The 17,702-nt window shown below is 36.0% G+C and overlaps 2 protein-coding genes across 2 annotated transcripts; both read left to right on the plus strand.

Annotated features, from left to right (window-relative positions):
* Positions 1 to 435: 435 nt before the first annotated feature.
* On the plus strand, positions 436 to 6,424 carry LOC146138245 (uncharacterized). The gene is made up of 11 exons (XM_083394079.1): positions 436 to 540; positions 1,907 to 2,179; positions 2,380 to 2,508; positions 2,669 to 2,830; positions 2,936 to 3,048; positions 3,325 to 3,444; positions 3,592 to 3,658; positions 3,868 to 3,958; positions 4,092 to 4,542; positions 4,957 to 5,284; positions 5,986 to 6,424. The coding sequence occupies exons 1-11, from the start codon at positions 486 to 488 to the stop codon at positions 6,048 to 6,050; spliced, it is 1,854 nt and encodes a 617-aa protein (XP_083250205.1). The 5' UTR covers positions 436 to 485; the 3' UTR covers positions 6,051 to 6,424.
* Positions 6,425 to 9,780: 3,356 nt separating this feature from the next.
* LOC146138246 (uncharacterized) lies at positions 9,781 to 12,079 on the plus strand. Its single transcript, XM_083394543.1, has 4 exons — positions 9,781 to 9,927; positions 10,169 to 10,327; positions 10,879 to 11,003; positions 11,854 to 12,079. The coding sequence occupies exons 1-4, from the start codon at positions 9,781 to 9,783 to the stop codon at positions 12,077 to 12,079; spliced, it is 657 nt and encodes a 218-aa protein (XP_083250669.1).
* The last annotated feature ends 5,623 nt before the right edge of the window (positions 12,080 to 17,702 follow it).

Here is a 17,702-nt window from a genome sequence, read left to right on the forward strand (position 1 = left end):
AGTGTAAAGGATTGTTTTTTGTTTATAAAATTTAACTAAAATAGGGAAGATTTAGTATCTTAGCTGAGCGATTTTTTTAAAGTTGAAGTCATACATAAAGGAAGACCCTGTTCTATATTTAAAAGGTTTACATCATACGACAGGACAAAAAACTCTGCGCTTAAAAAAAATCGTCTTTTTCTGCTTTCCTGGTCTCTTGTTTTTCAATTTTTAAATTAATGTGAAAGAAGGCTGCTAATAGTACAATACCGTTTTTTGTGGTTGTTGAAAAAATTATTGTAAACGGACTTAAACAAATGGTGCCTCACCATGTAAATAGGAACCTCATCGCACGTCACAGGTAATTAGTTACGTCAGCCACCCACTTTCCACCACCAACCGACTTTGCTTTCCTGTGATGTGCGTAATTCGATTTTTCTGCTTTATAACGGCTAAAGAGACTCGACTAACGCCATGCTAAAGTGTCTACCGAAAAATTCAAGCTAATGATGAGAGTATTTCTTCCAATTTACGTGTTGATCGCGTTTCAATGGAAAACAGGTAGGCCTTTGTGTGATATAATCAGCGAAATAAAAAAATAATAACTTTACGAAATCAAAATTGTTTGGATTTCATTCAAATTAATAAACCAACTGTATATCAACAACAGAATAATAGGAAGCAAAATTATAGAAGATGGCTTTTTAATCTGGCTTTATATTTAAAATAGATTGTAGGCCTAATGGCATCGGTCTATCAATGCAACGTTTTTTAGTAGTTCTATTTCTTGATAATCCAAAATGTAAAGTACAGTATAGTGCACCTGAAAACTAATGAAATTATATATTTTGGATTAATATCATTTACAAGTTTCAACGTTTATAACTTCTTCATTTTAAGCAAATTCTCGCCGGATAATCACCCAATGGCAATTTGATTTAGATCAGAGGGTCCCAACGTGGGCGGTACCGCCCCCTTGTGGGCGTTGGCGAGTTACGAGGGGGCGTTTTGGGTCTTTTCATGATTTGGGGTGCGCTGAACGCATATAAGGGGCGTTACGTGAAAGTACTTACTGCAAAGTTTTATAAACAGTTCACATAAAAATAGTAACAAACCGCATTGTAATACGTAACATTTAAGCTTAAATGGCAACATTGGTACTAAGAACTTGTAGTTTTTGCACCCATTGTTAACTTATGACGTAACAATTAGCTTTTTTATGTAAGGTTGTTGGTTGTTGTTGCCTTTCACCGTTTTATACGCGGCAAAATGTTTGTTTATTTAAAGCAGTGGTCTGCAAAATGTGGGCCGCGAGTTACTTTTGAATATCATGTAGTTGTGCGTGAAAGACGTACATTCATTGCACTGTATTTCAAAAGTTGGTGTGGCTAAGAATTTTTATATTGTCTCAGTCTTGGCGTGGTTCAGGCCCGCGTGCCAAATGTGGCCCTGAGTGTCTGTCAAACTATATTTTTTGCCAAATTCATATTTGTAAACGAAATCGAAATCATTTTTTGGCGTTTTGTGCGATAAACTTGATTTAGTTGCATAATCCCACACCGGTTTGTTTGAGAACAACGTACGTTTCTTTATATTTATGTACTTTTTTAAGTCTAATATTAGACAACAATTAAAAGACAGCTATCTATTAAGCTACTACAGGCATACATGTAATACCGTATCAGTAAAGCAAGATGGGGGCGGGCGATATGAAATAATATGGAGCCCAAGGGGGCACTAGTATAAAAAGGTTGGGAAACACCGAATTAGATAAACAAACTTTTATGATTGCTTTCGAGAAAAAAAACAATAACAATTTAACTAACAATATTTTGCGATTAAAATGCACCGAAAAAAAAATACACATGCCAGCAACAAGATTAAAGTGTTAAAAAAATACAATGATCACTCTTTTCTCTGCTTGTAGGTGGTGCCCTACTCGATGCTAAAACCGATAAGAAAGTCTACAACGCAACCGAAGGCGAGTCTATTGGTATTTACATAACCGTAAACCTGACTGGTTCACCTCTTACCCTTCAATTAACAAATGAAAATAATGCTGCATTTTTTACAAATGTGAGCATTGGCTCCAATGGAAGCGGAATCATAACGATTTCCGAAATCAAAACACATGATTCCGGGAATTACATATTAATATATGAAGGCACACAAGTCGGATACTTCAGAATACACGTCAATTGTGAGTATTCCGCGAAATAAAGTTCATAACTATTCTAATGTGTGCAAATAGTTTTCTTGCTGTAATAATTAAAAATTATTGCTTGCTGAGGAATTTTTTTTTTTGCTAAGGAAATTTCAAACAAATGTTTGCCATACAAGTGGTATTTTTACTAGCTTTTAAACAACAATTGTTTTGTAAACGTATTTTATTTTAATTAGATTTATCGGGCATCAGCTTTTACCAGCTGACCAAGGATAAATTTGTGGAATACGTCAAATGTGAAGCAAGCGGGTTTCCAAGACCTGAAATAAATTGGATTGTGTCAAATAGTTCTTGCTATTCTACAGGTAATTTTACTTTATTTATAGGTGGGGTTTATGTAATAAAGGGTTATATAACGCAGCTGGTCGGGTTTCTGAAGCCATAACTTATAAACAAACATCCCTAACCAACTATTACTAAACCACATTGCAATCTTAAAATGAGACACGATTTTTAACATTACAGGGAATTTTACTGAAGAAGCAACTATTTACGGAAACTTATCGGACTTAAGTTTTGTTTCAAGTCGTCTGATAAAATTTACTTCTTTAAATAAAAGTCTAACCGGAGAATTCGTGTGCATTGCTAACAATGGAGATACTCGTAACCGATCCTTGCTGCTTCAAGGTATAGTTTGATTTCACTTTACAACGTTTTAACATTAATCTCAACTTCACTCGAATGATAACTTATAAGATGTGATATAATTAATTGTTGCGGTACATTTTTCAGGTAACGTTGAGATCACAAAACATTTATCCACAGTTTTCATTAGCTCAACAGATGCCAGTATTGATTTAAAGGTTATTCCTCAAATATCAGATTCTACCCTTTTGAGGTTCAAGGTTTGTGCAATAAAATCGTATTTATACAGAAAATATATTTTTTATTCTAACAACCAAAACAAAAAAATTCGCCACCAACCATATTTAAGCTACATTAGTGTTTTTTTTTACATCAGTAGTATGTTTTTGGTATAGCGGATTTCTTTTGAATTGATTACTATTTGTTTTTTGGATTGTTTTTATGTCTAATTTGGATTCGCAATGCGCAATTTTAGTTCGGATATTTTAATAAATTAGTGGTTGTTTTTACTAGACGTCCGAAACTGTTAATTTTAGGTACATTTGCATTCACGGCTTCAACAGTCAGTTTGCGTGGACCGAGAATATCTTTTGCTTTACCCACAATTTAAGGTACAAATTTCGGATATTTGCAAGGGAACTTCTTATGATCTTCAGGTATGCCATATGCCATTTGTGGGTTTATTGGTAAGAAAAATATAAACTACAGTATTACGGAGTATAACAACGCCAAAAAAGCATTTTACTATTTAAACTTTTTTTTCTGTAAATTGGTTCAGAATCAAGCAATTTATATTTTTCCAGGTTAAATTGGCAACGGATTATTGTCCTGAAGTGACTGATGTGTTATATAACGATACGATTTTCTTAGGTACGTGAGACAGAAAATACTATTTGTAACTTATAATCTTTATTAATTGAAAAAAGCTTTTTTTTCTATTGCGATTTGGTCCGTTTTTGAACTATACCCACTGCTACAAATATCTTTTTGAAACGCAATACCTTGTTAAATGACCGAAAAAAGTTCGTAAATTAGCCCTTTTTCAAACGTTTACAGATTTTTTTTTTTAATTCTTACAGATTATTCTGATAAAGTTCCAGGAGGGACAATTGCGTCAATTGTACTCTCAGCTTTACTAACATGTCTTCTTGTGGTATTTTGTTGTACCAGGTGAGTTTGGATTACCTAATAACCGATAGTTATAACGAGTATAGGTCGTTTACCCTTTTGTTGTATGCATTTAACGTGTGTTGTTTAACGCACTTATCAACATTTTTGACCTTTACCAATTGATTATCATCAGGATTAGAGATCAAAAAAATAAGAGGATAAAGGATTTTCAGTTCCTTCCTAATATTTCTGCATCTCAAAACACTTGGCGTGAGAGTTTTGCGCCGTCGGAACTAGCATCAAGCGTAATAGAATTACAGGACTCCGCTAGTGTTCACAACAACATACCGGGGCAGTTGCGGACTTCCAAACAAGAAAGTCTTTACCTGGCAGCTTCTGACGTTCCATCCCCCAAACGCGAAAGTCTTTACGTGGCAGCGTCAGATGCTTCCTCCAATAAACGTGAAAGTCTTTACTTGGCTGCTTTAGATGTTTCGTCTCCCAAAAGAGAAAGTCTTTACGTGGCAGCTTCTGACGTTTTCTTACCAAAACGTGAAAGTCTTTTGGCTGCAAGAGGTGTCCAGACACATCAGCGAAGCAGCATGTACAAAGACAAAACCAGAGAGGAAAACAACGTGAAAAAGGTAATTTAAAAGTAACCAACTGTGGAAATTAGTATGTCTGTGATCGGGCCACTAGGTATACATAAAGAGTAGACCGATTCCATCGCGAATTTTTATACTACAGTTTTCGTAACAAATATATTTGGTTGGCCCTTTCGAAGGTATACTCGGTATAATATTCATAATTATTCGATTTGGCTGTTCACCATAAGTTCATTCAGGGATTTTAGGGGTTCACAGAGGTATAAAGGTTCACACCAGTGCAAAATTGTTTGATCCGATTATCAAATATGGGATATACTGTGAATCATTTTTACATATACTTCTTTATATATTTATTAAGTAATGTCGGTAATATTTTCCATATTCTACGTTTCGAAGCGACCCAATTTTCGAGCAGCATACAAACAAGAAGATTTATGTTTGCGTGTTTAGACCAGACCCGATTCACGTAAGATTCAGATCATCCGTAGTGACTCGGATGGTGATTACGCGATCCCCTACACTCCTCCAAAGGACACAAGAGCAAGATCTTTCGAGTCTCTCGTCCCAACTGGACTTGACAGTCAATCAATCAGATCCAACTCTATGTTTCTTATGGACGGATCCGGGTACGCTGCCGCCGAGTTTCGTCCAGCTGCTGAGCATGACGTCGCTTTACGACCTGGCACGTCAAGGAACCGCCCGGTGTCGATGTACTCGGGCCAAATGCGAAGGACCAAACGAGGTGATTACGTCACCATGCGCAAAGCTGTGTCCACTGGTGAGCGAAATATTGTTGATTTGTCATACCATTTGAATTGCATCAGAACGTTTTCCTTTTTTTGCTAATTTATATAAACTTTTGCGAATTTTATATAAAGAAAGATTGCCTAGAAAAGAACACATAGGTATAATGTAATATTCAAGACCCTTAATTTAGATCAGTTATTTTGTTAATGCTTTCTGTTTGGTACTAAGGAGAAACGGCTTTTCACAATGTTAAAGAATATATGCGCTAATATTGAATGTTTTGTGACACCTGTAAACCAGGGCTGCGGAGTCGGTTAAAAATAACCCGAGTCCGACTCCGGCCAAATGTGAGATTTCGTCGTGTCCCGGGCCCGGCTCAGACTCTACAGCGGCTCAGACTCTGTATTCCGCCAATTTACGTAACGAAACAAGGTGGATATTCAGCAATCCACATATGGGTGTCATATAATTCATCCACTCACAATACTGGGTTGGAAAATATCCACCATATGCTATTCCGCCTTCATAATTTACAGTTGCCGGCCATATCAGTTTCAAAACTTGGTACTGCATATGCGCACGTCGGACTCAGGACTCGGGTTGTTTTATTAGATAATCTTGCTCGAGTACCGAGTCCGACTCCAGCAAAACAAACCGACTCCGACTCCGACTCCGACTCCGCAGCCCTGCTGTAAAGCATATCACAATAAATAATTAAAATTTGCATTTCAGGTGATCATTTGTGTCTTCCAAGCTCTCCACGACGACAACGTGCCAGACCATTGAGCCACATATAGAAAGAAATATGTGTTAATAGCAAAAATGAACTCTACTCTTTCAGACAATGTTGATTAAATTTAGTTTAGACTGTATTATGTTTGGAAGCTTGCACGGAATTTTAAAGAGTCGGATGTAACTTTTATTAATGGTCTTCATCTTTCACGTGGAAGGTTTACTTATTTGGCAATAGAACTAGAAAAAGTGGAAACGAATTTAACCACTGTATGTGTTTTCCTAAATGTTAACATTGGGTCATTGGAAGGGAATTCCGATGCCTGATATTTTGGACAAAAAAATATCGCGCGATTCAATTCAATACAAATGATGGCAAAATTTGCCTTTTACATAGAAATCATTGCGTATAGAAGCGCAAATCATGTCTAAAATTCCTATATTATTATTTTTTTTTTTTTTGTAAACTCAAAGCAAAAAAGGCAATAATAAAATATTAAAAAAAAAAAAAAAAATTTTTTAATAATTCCTATATTAATTGAGTGTCGGAATTTTGGTATCGGCACCAATACACCATATAGCGGTCATGTTCAAATGACGGATCGCGATTCGGTTCCGGATCTTTTCAACCTCTTGTGCGGATCTTCTAATGTAGCCTAGTCTTGAAAACATAAACTTTCTACAGTGTCTTATGTAAATATCTGTCAGTGTTGATGAATTTTGTAAAATATCAAGCATAGAACGAGACTTCCAAATTCTAATCTTTGTAAGTGTTTGAGGATATCAGTAAGCGACAGAAAGCCCCAATTCGATGCTATTCTAAGACCTGGCCCGCGGGCCGGATGTGCCCCGCCAATGCAATTCATTCGGTCCGCCCCCTCTTTGACAAACTAGATACGAGTCCATTTCAAATACTTTTTGACTATTTTTTCTAAACAAAAACGTAAGTGCGAAAAAAAGAAAGCCTTTTTCGCGTTCAATATGTTGTAGCTTGTAGGGTACATTTACATAAATAAAGCACCATAAAAATTAAAGCGTGTCTAATATGTTTACTATTCGTATTTGGTGGATCATCATGTTGTCAGGTTTGACTGTGGTGGATCATGGCAGAAATCATTTGAACGCCCCTGCCCTATAGCATAGAAAGACTTCCGATAATACCACTTGGTATTGGCCATCGGCTCGCCGATCCGTTATTATCGTAATGCAGGTGTCGGCAACCCCTGGCATGCGTGCCACTTGTGGCACGCAAGGTGGTTTTGCATGGCACGCCAATTGATTTAACGCGCACGTTATGTGCAACCATTACATCACTACCACATCATTAACATTACTATTACATTACTAACACTAGCGCTAACTAAATGGTTGCACACATTGCCAGTTCGTGTCACAAATAAGTGTCTTAACTATGTTGTATTTAATATTATTTTTTGTGGGCGTACTTGTTGTTTACCACTACCCGTTCGTATTACGTCACAATGCAAAATGACTTTGAAATTTGCCGTAACGTTTACTACGTTAAAGCAGGGCATTCTACACCAGTGGTTCTCAACCGCCGGTCCGCGTCAACTTTCCTGCCGGTTCGCCCAATATATTACAAATTTATATTTCAATTGCAAAAAGCAAGATGTTGAAGGTGGCTTGTCCATCAAATTTAGAACTTATAAGCCAGTTCCATAATTTGCAGCATTGTGACGTAACATAGAGTTAATGGTCTACTTTGGACTTCATCTTACGTCACAATGCTGCAAGTGTTGTGCTCAACTGTTTTAAAGTAGGCTACAACTCGTTTAAATCCTAAACTTTAAGACCAGTTGTACGTGAAAAAAATCAATAGAACCACGTACAACACGTATGATATCAAAAAGACAGCAGCAAATTTCTCATTACATAGAAGTTTTCGTTATTTGCTTTCAAGTTGCATAATTTTGTCATAATTACATTTTGGATTGACTTTAATTTTTGAAGGTCCACCGGTTGGCAAAAATTGTTTTATAATTTTACCGGTTCGTAAGCTAAAAAGGTTGAGAACCACTGTTCTACATTAAAAGTAAGCACGTGTGTTTTTGTGCGACTGAGAAACCAACAAAAAGCGAAACTGATAGTTAACACTTCTAGGTATCGGCTTAAAAGCATCGAAGTGTATTTCGAAAAAGATACATAAATTAGATGTCAGATCACAGCACGGCTGCTGAGTCGAACTCAGGACTCGAGTAAGACCAGGTAAAACTACCCGAGTCCGACGTGTGCGGCATGCGCAGTACCAAATTTCGAAACTGATAAGGCAGCAAACTGTAAATTGTTAAGGTGGAATACCATATGCTCGTGGCATATTTTCCATAACCCTAGAGTGGATTGCGGTATATCCACCTTAATTTAGTTATATAAATTGGTGAAATACAGAGGCTGAGTCGGACTCGGGACGCGATGAAATCTCATATTCGGCCAGAGTCGGACACGGATTGTTTTAACCAACTCCGCATCCCTGATTGCCAGTGCGAAACCAAACATAGAAAAATGTTTGGCACGCGAGTTGTTAACATTTTGTCATTATTCATAAACTGGCACACTGCGTACGAAAGGTTGACAATCCCTGGTGTAATGTATAGTTTAAAATCGAGAAACAGAATAAAAACGAGAAACGTACACGGAGTCAGGCATTTTGTCCATATACAATAAATCACGAACTTCCTTGAAGATTAAAAACCTATAAAATATATGTTAGTTTCAATCGCGCATTTTATTATTTTATGAAAAAAGTTTAAAATTCCTCAATTTTCTTCACCATAAAAGTGAGGCAACTTTCACGACTTCGAGTGATCTTACGTTTTAATTTTAGGAAGACCGCATAAGATGCAATTTTAAATAATAAAGGTAACAGGTTTTAGGGAGGCTTCTGTGAATTTAACCATAAAACTGTTCTTCGATTCTGTGCCGTTTGTCTTTTTTGTTATACTGTTTGTAGGTGTGTCGCCAACTTTTTATAACCCTGTTATTGTGCCGCTTGACGAAAAAAAATATTGTGCCGCTTGACAAAAGTTTGCGGAGCACTAATGTTCGGTATATGTTTTTGTTTCCTGTTTTACTGTGAAGAGATATTCCAAACTTTGAAAAATATACATATTTTTTTTTTATATTCTTCCTACATTTTGTTTGTTTACGATTTTCTGAATCGTACGGTTATATCCAATATACTGTACATTCTGATATATACGTTTGACCATTATCTTGATACTGTAAATGGTAGTATTTTAACATGCAAAAGCCGCCTCTGCTTGTTACGGTAAGGTCGCATCGGCGTTTGCAATTCCAGTGAATTGTCATAGCCTTGTTTTTCTGATTTAGATATTACCCATAAATCATTATCCTAAAGCAGGCAATATGACTGCGTTTATACACTTCGTCTATTTCTGAAATTTATTTAGTTTTGTTTATTATTTTTGGCAATCTATATTTTGATAACGCACGAACCAAATGGAAATTTAAATATCGATTATTTTACAGTTTACTTGCGTGTGTATCATGTAAGACTGTAAACGTTTTCATTTTTTTGTTTTAATTTCCCGAGTCAAATTACATTGACGTCGTTAGGGTTTCTGTTTGTTGTGTGTTTAATGTTTACACAAACCGCGTGTTTGCCTTGCACCGGACTGCCATCGTTCGCGGTCAAACATTGTGGCTAAAAAAACCGGAGGAAGTGATTATATTCAACCCAACAGCCGTTGTTATTATCTATGATTTGTGTATTGCTGAGATAGCTATAGGCTGCCATTGCGACTGGTTCAAACCAGCATGGAGTTTTACACTCGAGTGGTCACGCAATCTGACGAAAATGAACTGAAACGTTTTCTTCGAATGTACACGGAAAATGAACCCGCAGCAAAATTTATTGGATTGTCAAAAGAAGATCAAAAAATTTACAATGACTGGGCGTTGCAGGTTAGACTTTTCTTTTGCTTAGTATTTTAATTGCAGTTATTTTCATAGTTAAGTAAACATTACTGTAATTAAAATAAAAGTTTTATATCTCGTAATGTTTCGTTTTTAAAAATCCACACAGGATACGCGTACAAACTTACGCTATACAAAACAGCAAATTATACAACTGAAGTCCCGTTTTTATAAACGACTGTTTAAATCAGTCCCCAAAGTACGCTAATCTTTATTTTTTTTTATTTAGGATGCGATTCCACAAGGTTTGTCATTAGGAGTCTTCGAGAAAACTTCGGGAAAAATGTGCGGACTTGCTATAAACACAAATGGGGATAATCGAATAGAACCTGTACATGAAGAATATAACAAACAACACATGTCCAAAAAACTTCAGCAGCTTAGTCGGGTATGATTTGTGGCTGGCGTAAGCATTCTATAAGCTTTTTTATAAGCCTAGTTTAACTTTATAAAAAACGAATTTACAAAAGATTTTCACACTTGTTTAACTTTAAACCAATGCGAAACCCTTTAAAACGCTATAGCCATAGTTTTGTGAACTGAATGAATCCGATCAGTGGTCATATAAAGTGTACAAATGCAAAAAGATTGCAGAACAATGTTTGACATGCCATTACTGATTTACTACAAAGTCTACTAATGCAACGAGTTTACAAAAGCTTCATCTATTCGATCAACAAGTAAACAATATGCTCAACGAATTTGGAACACGAGCCCATAAATCTACTACGTTAATTTCAAAGCATGGGGTTAAACTATGCTGGTTGTAAAATTATGATATACAACTGTGGTAGGGAATCCTGCGTTATTTGTAATTGTTGTTGAGCGGCCTGCAACCGAGGTAATTCCACTGAAGCGTCACCATTCTCAGCCAACCCCACTTTTGCCGCCATTGATTGCAGTCGCCATTGTATAATGGAAGTATAATGATTTTTTTAGTTTGATGAACACATGGAACAAGCAATTAGCGAACGATTTAGAGACGAAAACCATCTCATGCTTGAAACAATTGTCATTGACCCCATGTTTTTGCGGAAAGGACTTGCAAAGCAACTGCATGTGAGGTATGTTGTTAGGCTAACTTTAAACTGAAGTTACGGTATATTTGCAAAACTAGTTTATTTTACCGTAGGCTACATATGTATTTTTAATAAAAAACAGCGTTAATTAAGTGTGATATGAAAAAATCCCCTATGGTTGGTTCAGATGTCAATTAAAAATTAATAAATTAAGTTGCGCCTTATGACTTGTTTTGTAATCCAACGCAGAGCTTTCCCTTTTAAAGCTTGCTTTTAGAAAATAACTTTTTAATAGTTGATTAAGTTTCCAAACACCAATGCAAATTTTGCTTAAAAAAATAAATTTCCCCCGATTAGCAAAAAAAACAACAAAGGTCATCCATTCACTTTTAATACCAACAAGGTTAAATTATTTATAACGAATCAGTTAATTAAGATCAGTAGAAATCAAATCACAAGCTTGTAACATATCACAAACAAACAGCAAAATTAATGATGATGGAAAAGTAGGGAAAAATATGTTTCGAACTAACGTAATCAATTTTTATGTTTTTTGCGTCACGCTCTTCTAAAAAAAGAATCGACAGAATCTAGTGTTTCAGCTAAGCTTGAGATATCTATCATGACATTCATATGTTATGTATGACAACCAGTTGCTTCTTGCCAAAATTAGAATGTTATTATAGGTTGATAGGCCTAGTGTTTGTTGTATATTTTTAAACCATTTAAGACTGTAGGCAATGCGTACAAACAGCATTTGTAATAAACCATTTACCCTTACATTTACCCCAATTTGTTGGTACATTTTATTCACCTTGGCCTGAACCATTTCCACTTCAAGAAACTCTGTTCTAAACAAAGGTGCTTAAAACGTATAAACAATGTTTCGTTTTAGCGTTGAAAAACTAGCGGCGGTAAAGGGATATAACCTTTTGATAGCAGTCGGCAACTCGCACTACTCACAAGGACTTCTTCAAAGTTTTAACTTCAAACCAATAAAGACAGTGCTTTACCGGGATTACCGCGATTCTGATAATGATGAGGCAATATTCCGGGACATTCCACCACCCCACACAAGCGCCATGTTGTGTTACAAGAGACTTTTTTCATCTCATCTATAGTGATATATCTGCTTAACAATTTATCTTCTGTACGTTATTTATTGTGTTGCGTTTAAGTGATGTCGATTCAGTTATGTGAAAGATGTGCTATTGTTGGAAGCAAATAGTTTCCTAACATGCATAAACCTGATTTACGTTAACACAATACGTTCTTTTCAATTTTCCGCTTTCTAGTAAGTTTGAATTATAAATTAATTAACAGTACAAGCAGAGTAACGGGGAAAAATCGCATAGTAATGTTTGTTCCTGTGATTCTATTACCGAACTGGTCGACCGTGAGTCAAGTTAGTCACCTCTGTTTATTGCGACTATAGCTATGCACAAAAGCAACTTTTAAGTATATGTATTGTACTGTATCCAATGAACAACGAGAAGTCTACCACAAACCAATATTTTCTTGCAAAAATTCTAAAATGAGACACGAATCAAGAAATGTAAAAATAAAAGTCAGTCTTTTTAACATTTTTGGCGGTTAAAAATGACAAAAAGGATGAAAATATGTTCAAAGTGAAACAGACGGCTAACCTAAAATACTAACGGGTCAAAAGAATGGTAAAAAAACTAACACAAATGTATTACATTTTATAGTAAGGTATTGACTGACTACAAGTAATCATTTTAAAACACACAGTAAAAATTGTTTCATTCTTTAGTCCACATAACGATACACTAGTGGTTTTTAAAGTGGGCGATATCGCTTTCCTGGGGACGAAAGAGAAACTATGGGAGCGAAAACAATAGCGAGGGTTGCAGTAGGTCGATAACGCATAGTCAAGTTGTTTTAACCCAAGAGACAACCTAATCTGAGCATCCCTGATCTGCTAGGATGAGAACCCAAAACGGCGTCTATGTCAGCAAGCTCTCGGCTGGCCGTAATGCTAATACCTTGGTAATAAGCAGTTTGTTATAATATATTTCAATCAGGGACTTGTTTAAAGTTAATTCGTTCACTTGTATATTGCTGCACAAAAATATAGTGAAAAGTTATGATAAAGCACAAAAATAGTAAATTAATCTTGTTAAATTTTCTTGATTGAACTCGGAGAGGTGTTACTTACGTTAGAAATGAACATATTGTAAATACGTTAAAGTGCACAACTTTTATTTCGCAGACGTTGCATGCTTGAAAATGTTTGGATTCACAAAAATTCATGGTCACAAAGAAAAGGCTGTAACATAAACACTTAAGGGAAGCGAAATAATTGTAATTGTTACTGTTTTACGGTTTCTTCGATTAGGGCCGATATACTTTCGATGTTATGTCACATTTAACCACACGTATTCACGCAAAGTGCGAAAAATACTTATAGACTATGCGTTGGCAAAAACTTTCATTGATGACTGTTCGGTGGTGTACGTCACGCCCGGCTGTAAGGTTCTTGTAAACTACACGAACAGTAAAATAAGATTGACGAAGAGCGAAAAAATGTAATATAGCCAAAATATTGCGTCGTGCCTACATTGGAAAAGAGGCGGCGGGTCGAATGATTTCAGTTGTCGCGCCTCGGGCCGTAGGTTGCCCAGCACACCTGATTAACCTATATTTAGCATTTTCGGCCAGTCTTGAAGTTTTTTATTATGTCTTTAAATTATATTTTTAGCAAAAACACAAAATTGTCTTAACACGCCTTAACATCGTGCAATGTGCGAAAGATTTTTATGGGCTTAAGAATACGTTACGTCGACCTCTAATTTAAAAATTTAACCGATTGAACATTAATAAGTTTTATGATATGAGAAAACTTTGCGAAAAGCCACCCAAAAGTTCCTGCGCCTGCGAATCGCAAAATTACAGCATCACTTTACATTCCTCTGAGACGGATGTGCATGGTTTTGCTTTCTGGGCGTCGGGTAGCAGGAATCCTGAATTTCCAATAGTCGTCTGATACGCTACAAAAGAGAGAACAATAAATGTTCTCTTTTTGTTTTTACTTAACACAAACGGTATTACTTATTTTCTTTGAAATTAAAGCATTTGTTATCGATTTTAGTTGTACTTTTGTTTGGTTGCACATTATACAGAGCATTTTAAAGAGCACAACTTACTTTAACACAACTTACTTTTTTCTCTGGTTTGTGAAGATACTTTTACCCAACAAGCCCGCCTGATTCACAGTTGTTCTAACATTTTAATAACACAATTCTTAGTTAACATTTTGTTCGGCCCGCAAAGATCTTTTTGAGTTTGGTTTTGGCCCGCGACTAGAAAAAGGTTGCCGACCTTTGCTGTATACTATATTTTCTTCAAGAAAATAGAAGGGCACACTGTACGGGAAAATGCAAACCGCAAGGTTGAAAGCCATTTGTTTGGGGCTATATAGGCTATCGAATACTTATGGTAAACACCCGAGTATTCTAGCTTGCCATCGCTTGCATAAAAGCAAGGTGTTTGTAAAACGTCAGACCAAGCACGTAGATACTCCATCAAAAGCGCTCGCACCGCGTCCGGATACGACACTGTAGCCTCTGGTGTCCATGGACCGGCTGATGCATACCCTCGTTTCTTTAGCGTCGCAATCATACTGCCATTACCTAATACTGGACCCTCGGCCAAACGTTCAATAATACCACGTCGCTTCAATATGTCCATATGTTTTTAAACAACTTTAGGCCTTTGATTATACTCAGATTATACTAATGCCACCAGCTGAAAAGTTTGTTAAAGTATTATTTGCTCAGTATTTTCCAGAAGTCGACATGTATCTATACAGTGGATAGATCTGTTTTTTTATTTATTCTTTTTTCTTCTCGTTGGTAGTTGAAAGACAATAAGCAAGACAGTCAAAGATAGTTATTTGCGAAAAAAACAATTCTTCAAAACCAGATTGTATTATGGGTGAGAATAGTTCCACAAAAAAGAAATCTTTAGGTGTGGTCACGCACCTGTTCTGGGCCACTTAAGTTTGCTTAGTCAAGTTTTAGGAAAATGCGTTTTTTTTCTGTTAAAGCTTGAACTTAGGTCCGCTGAAATGTACCACATTTATGCCAAACAATGTTATGTCCACACAATATCTTCTTTCTCAACTTGAAGCTTCACGCACCCCTTAATTTGCTCTAAACGAGCGACTTTCGCGGTCAGACATGATTGTATAAATTTGAAAGGCAAATAAATATATATTTAGATACACTTTGCACAGATCCTTAATGTAGCTTGCAAATGAAAAATAAGTATAGAGTGTACTGATTTTGATTTAGCGCGAAACAAATTAGGTTAGCGCCTTTTTACCTGTATTACCAACCCTGCGATTATAACTATAGTATTTTGCTGTTGTCCATAGTTTATTCTGGTTCACATATATCTAAGATTGTCAAATACAACAGTGTTAACAGCTTTGATAAAAAAAGTGTGAAGATCTTAAAATGTTGTTTCAATAATAAAAGTCTAGTTTACAAGAAAATACCGGCATACATCATGCGCGGTCGGCGGTCGCTTCCGCTTAGCTTGTTAGGAGATCCATCGAATTTACAAAGATCTACTGGTGCGCTCATATAAATAAAACAGTAAATAAAACATTGGAAAACACTCGTCTACTCTATTCGAGAACGTGAAAACAATTTTCATACAAGCCTACAGGGACATACCGTAAATTGAGTGAGCTTTCAAATCTTCATATATGCTTACAGCTGTACAAAAATCCCAGGAGAACACTGTCGATCCCCAGCGGACGGTGATGGTCAAACTGTGTGTCGAGGCACACCAGTCTCTAATGGGTTCAAAAGAGGTCGCAGAACGTTTTTGTCATTTCGGAAAACAGCCTATTTGTATCAGAAACCGGCGTACAGGGGGAAAGTATACGAGGCTTTATGAGTGAATATACACTTAGTGTGTACATCTGGTACAAGATAACAGATAATTTTCGATAGATGACTTTGCTATGCAGTTTTGGTGAAGTTATTAGTGTTTTATTTGCATAAAGTTTTCAAAAGCCAAGGCCTTATGGCTTATGTCATGTCGTAAATCGACATCACGCATTTTAAAAGGAAGATACTTTATAACTATAGGGCGATAATGTGTAACCTAAAACGTTTAATTTTTGACCCATACAGAAACTTTTTGTGACAAACTTCTGACATACCAAGAATACATTGATTTAACAACGCATTGCTGTTTAAAAGCTGTGTTTAGTGCTCTATATGTCGTCCGTCTCTGGAGGTAAATGCATTTTATGGTGTTTTGCTGACGGCTGTTGGATGGCTAATTAGTTGGTTTCGCAGGTACCTTATATGCAAAAATCCTAAAGCTTTCTCACGTAAATCTGATTTTACTGTCGTGATTGATTTTTACGGCTTAAAAACATAACAAAAAGGAAAAAAATGATTTTTTACGAAAATGGGTGTAGCCTACGTCAGGGTAAGAAGAATGACAAAAATAACAGAGACCTAGCATATTTTGTAGAAGGAAATGAGCCTATTGCAAGTCACCACCAAAACAACAGAGGCAAAACCGCTTAATAAATTTATCCAAATTAAAGATACAGTACTATAAAGCTATGGTATTCAGCCGGTTAGCGCGAAACGGTTGTTAGAAGGTTCGTATTTTAAGAAGACAAAATGTTTCTAGAAACTGTTTCGAACTTTCTTATTTTTTCCTTATATTAGCCTACTCGCGCGGGGTTACTGTCGTTGATGTTAACCGAAGGTGCTAAACGGCATAAAGTAACGATATATTTTAATTAGTCAGTATTTTATGGAAAATTTTCGTACATGATTTGTATAACTATCTAAAGCGGATTTATCGATAATGCCATAGTATTTTAGTGGTAGGAATCAACAGGTTTGCACCGGCTCTTACGAATCCTTTCCTAAAAGTAAAAAGTTTGCTAAACTGTTTCTTTGACAAATTCCTAATAGTAGATTTAGTGATCCTTACATGCGTCCAAATGCGATATAATTGTTTAAATATCAACGAATTTTATCGTTTATCCAAGTTAAATTTTTTTCGTTTTTAAAACTTTTATGTGACTGCGCCTCGTATGCACAGTGCCTTTGGGCTAACACGATTGCCTCCCAGACAGCAAGCTAAAACGCATTGCCAAGCTAAATGGGGACATTTTTTGTGTTTAATAATAATATCACTCATATGATAGGTTTTGTCCTAAACAAATAAACCTACTATTTACTCTTGTAGAAATGCTTGCTACGTCGAAATCGTGCATGTTGCATACATTTTATTTTGTTATTGAAATTATTTTGTCCAAATGTAAACATTGCGAAGCCTGAAAAACATTATTTACTGAAAAACATTAGGAAGTACAAAAGTGTTTGAAACGGAGTTCTTCGTTAGGCTAATACAAATTTACTGTAATGTTAAATTTGAATACACAAATAGCAAAATATTTAAAAAAGTATAGTTTTAGTGAATCATGGCCTGGTGCCCGCTTTGCAGTTAATATCATATTCACACTTGAGGCTTAATCGTTTAAGTCAAAGCGTGAACCAAAACGCCACACAATAAAACTGCTATGTTTCCAATAAAACTGCTATGGATTCCTTTATGATTCCAATGTGACTGCTTCTAATAAAAGTACAGCTATATACCACTTATTGTCGGTGTTTCGGTATTTGCGCAACTTTTGTGACAGCATTTTCCTATTCCTTTAAAAAATAACGAAATTTGTTTTTG

This window comes from Ascidiella aspersa, chromosome 7 (assembly GCF_963924565.1).
Source record: "Ascidiella aspersa chromosome 7, kaAscAspe10.2, whole genome shotgun sequence".
NCBI classification, from domain to species: domain Eukaryota; kingdom Metazoa; phylum Chordata; class Ascidiacea; order Phlebobranchia; family Ascidiidae; genus Ascidiella; species Ascidiella aspersa.

What these genes read in the sequence shown, in the direction of transcription:
- LOC146138245 (XM_083394079.1), top strand. Translation starts at nt 486, where the DNA reads ATGATGAGAGTATTTCTTCCAATTTACGTGTTGATCGCGTTTCAATGG. An exon ending in CGCGTTTCAATGGAAAACAG is followed by an intron (nt 541 to 1,906) that starts GTAGGCCTTTGT and finishes CTCTGCTTGTAG; the next exon opens with GTGGTGCCCTACTCGATGCT. An exon ending in CCGATCCTTGCTGCTTCAAG is followed by an intron (nt 2,831 to 2,935) that starts GTATAGTTTGAT and finishes TACATTTTTCAG; the next exon opens with GTAACGTTGAGATCACAAAA.
- LOC146138246 (XM_083394543.1), top strand. Translation starts at nt 9,781, where the DNA reads ATGGAGTTTTACACTCGAGTGGTCACGCAATCTGACGAAAATGAACTG. An exon ending in ACAATGACTGGGCGTTGCAG is followed by an intron (nt 9,928 to 10,168) that starts GTTAGACTTTTC and finishes TTTTTTATTTAG; the next exon opens with GATGCGATTCCACAAGGTTT. An exon ending in GCAAAGCAACTGCATGTGAG is followed by an intron (nt 11,004 to 11,853) that starts GTATGTTGTTAG and finishes GTTTCGTTTTAG; the next exon opens with CGTTGAAAAACTAGCGGCGG.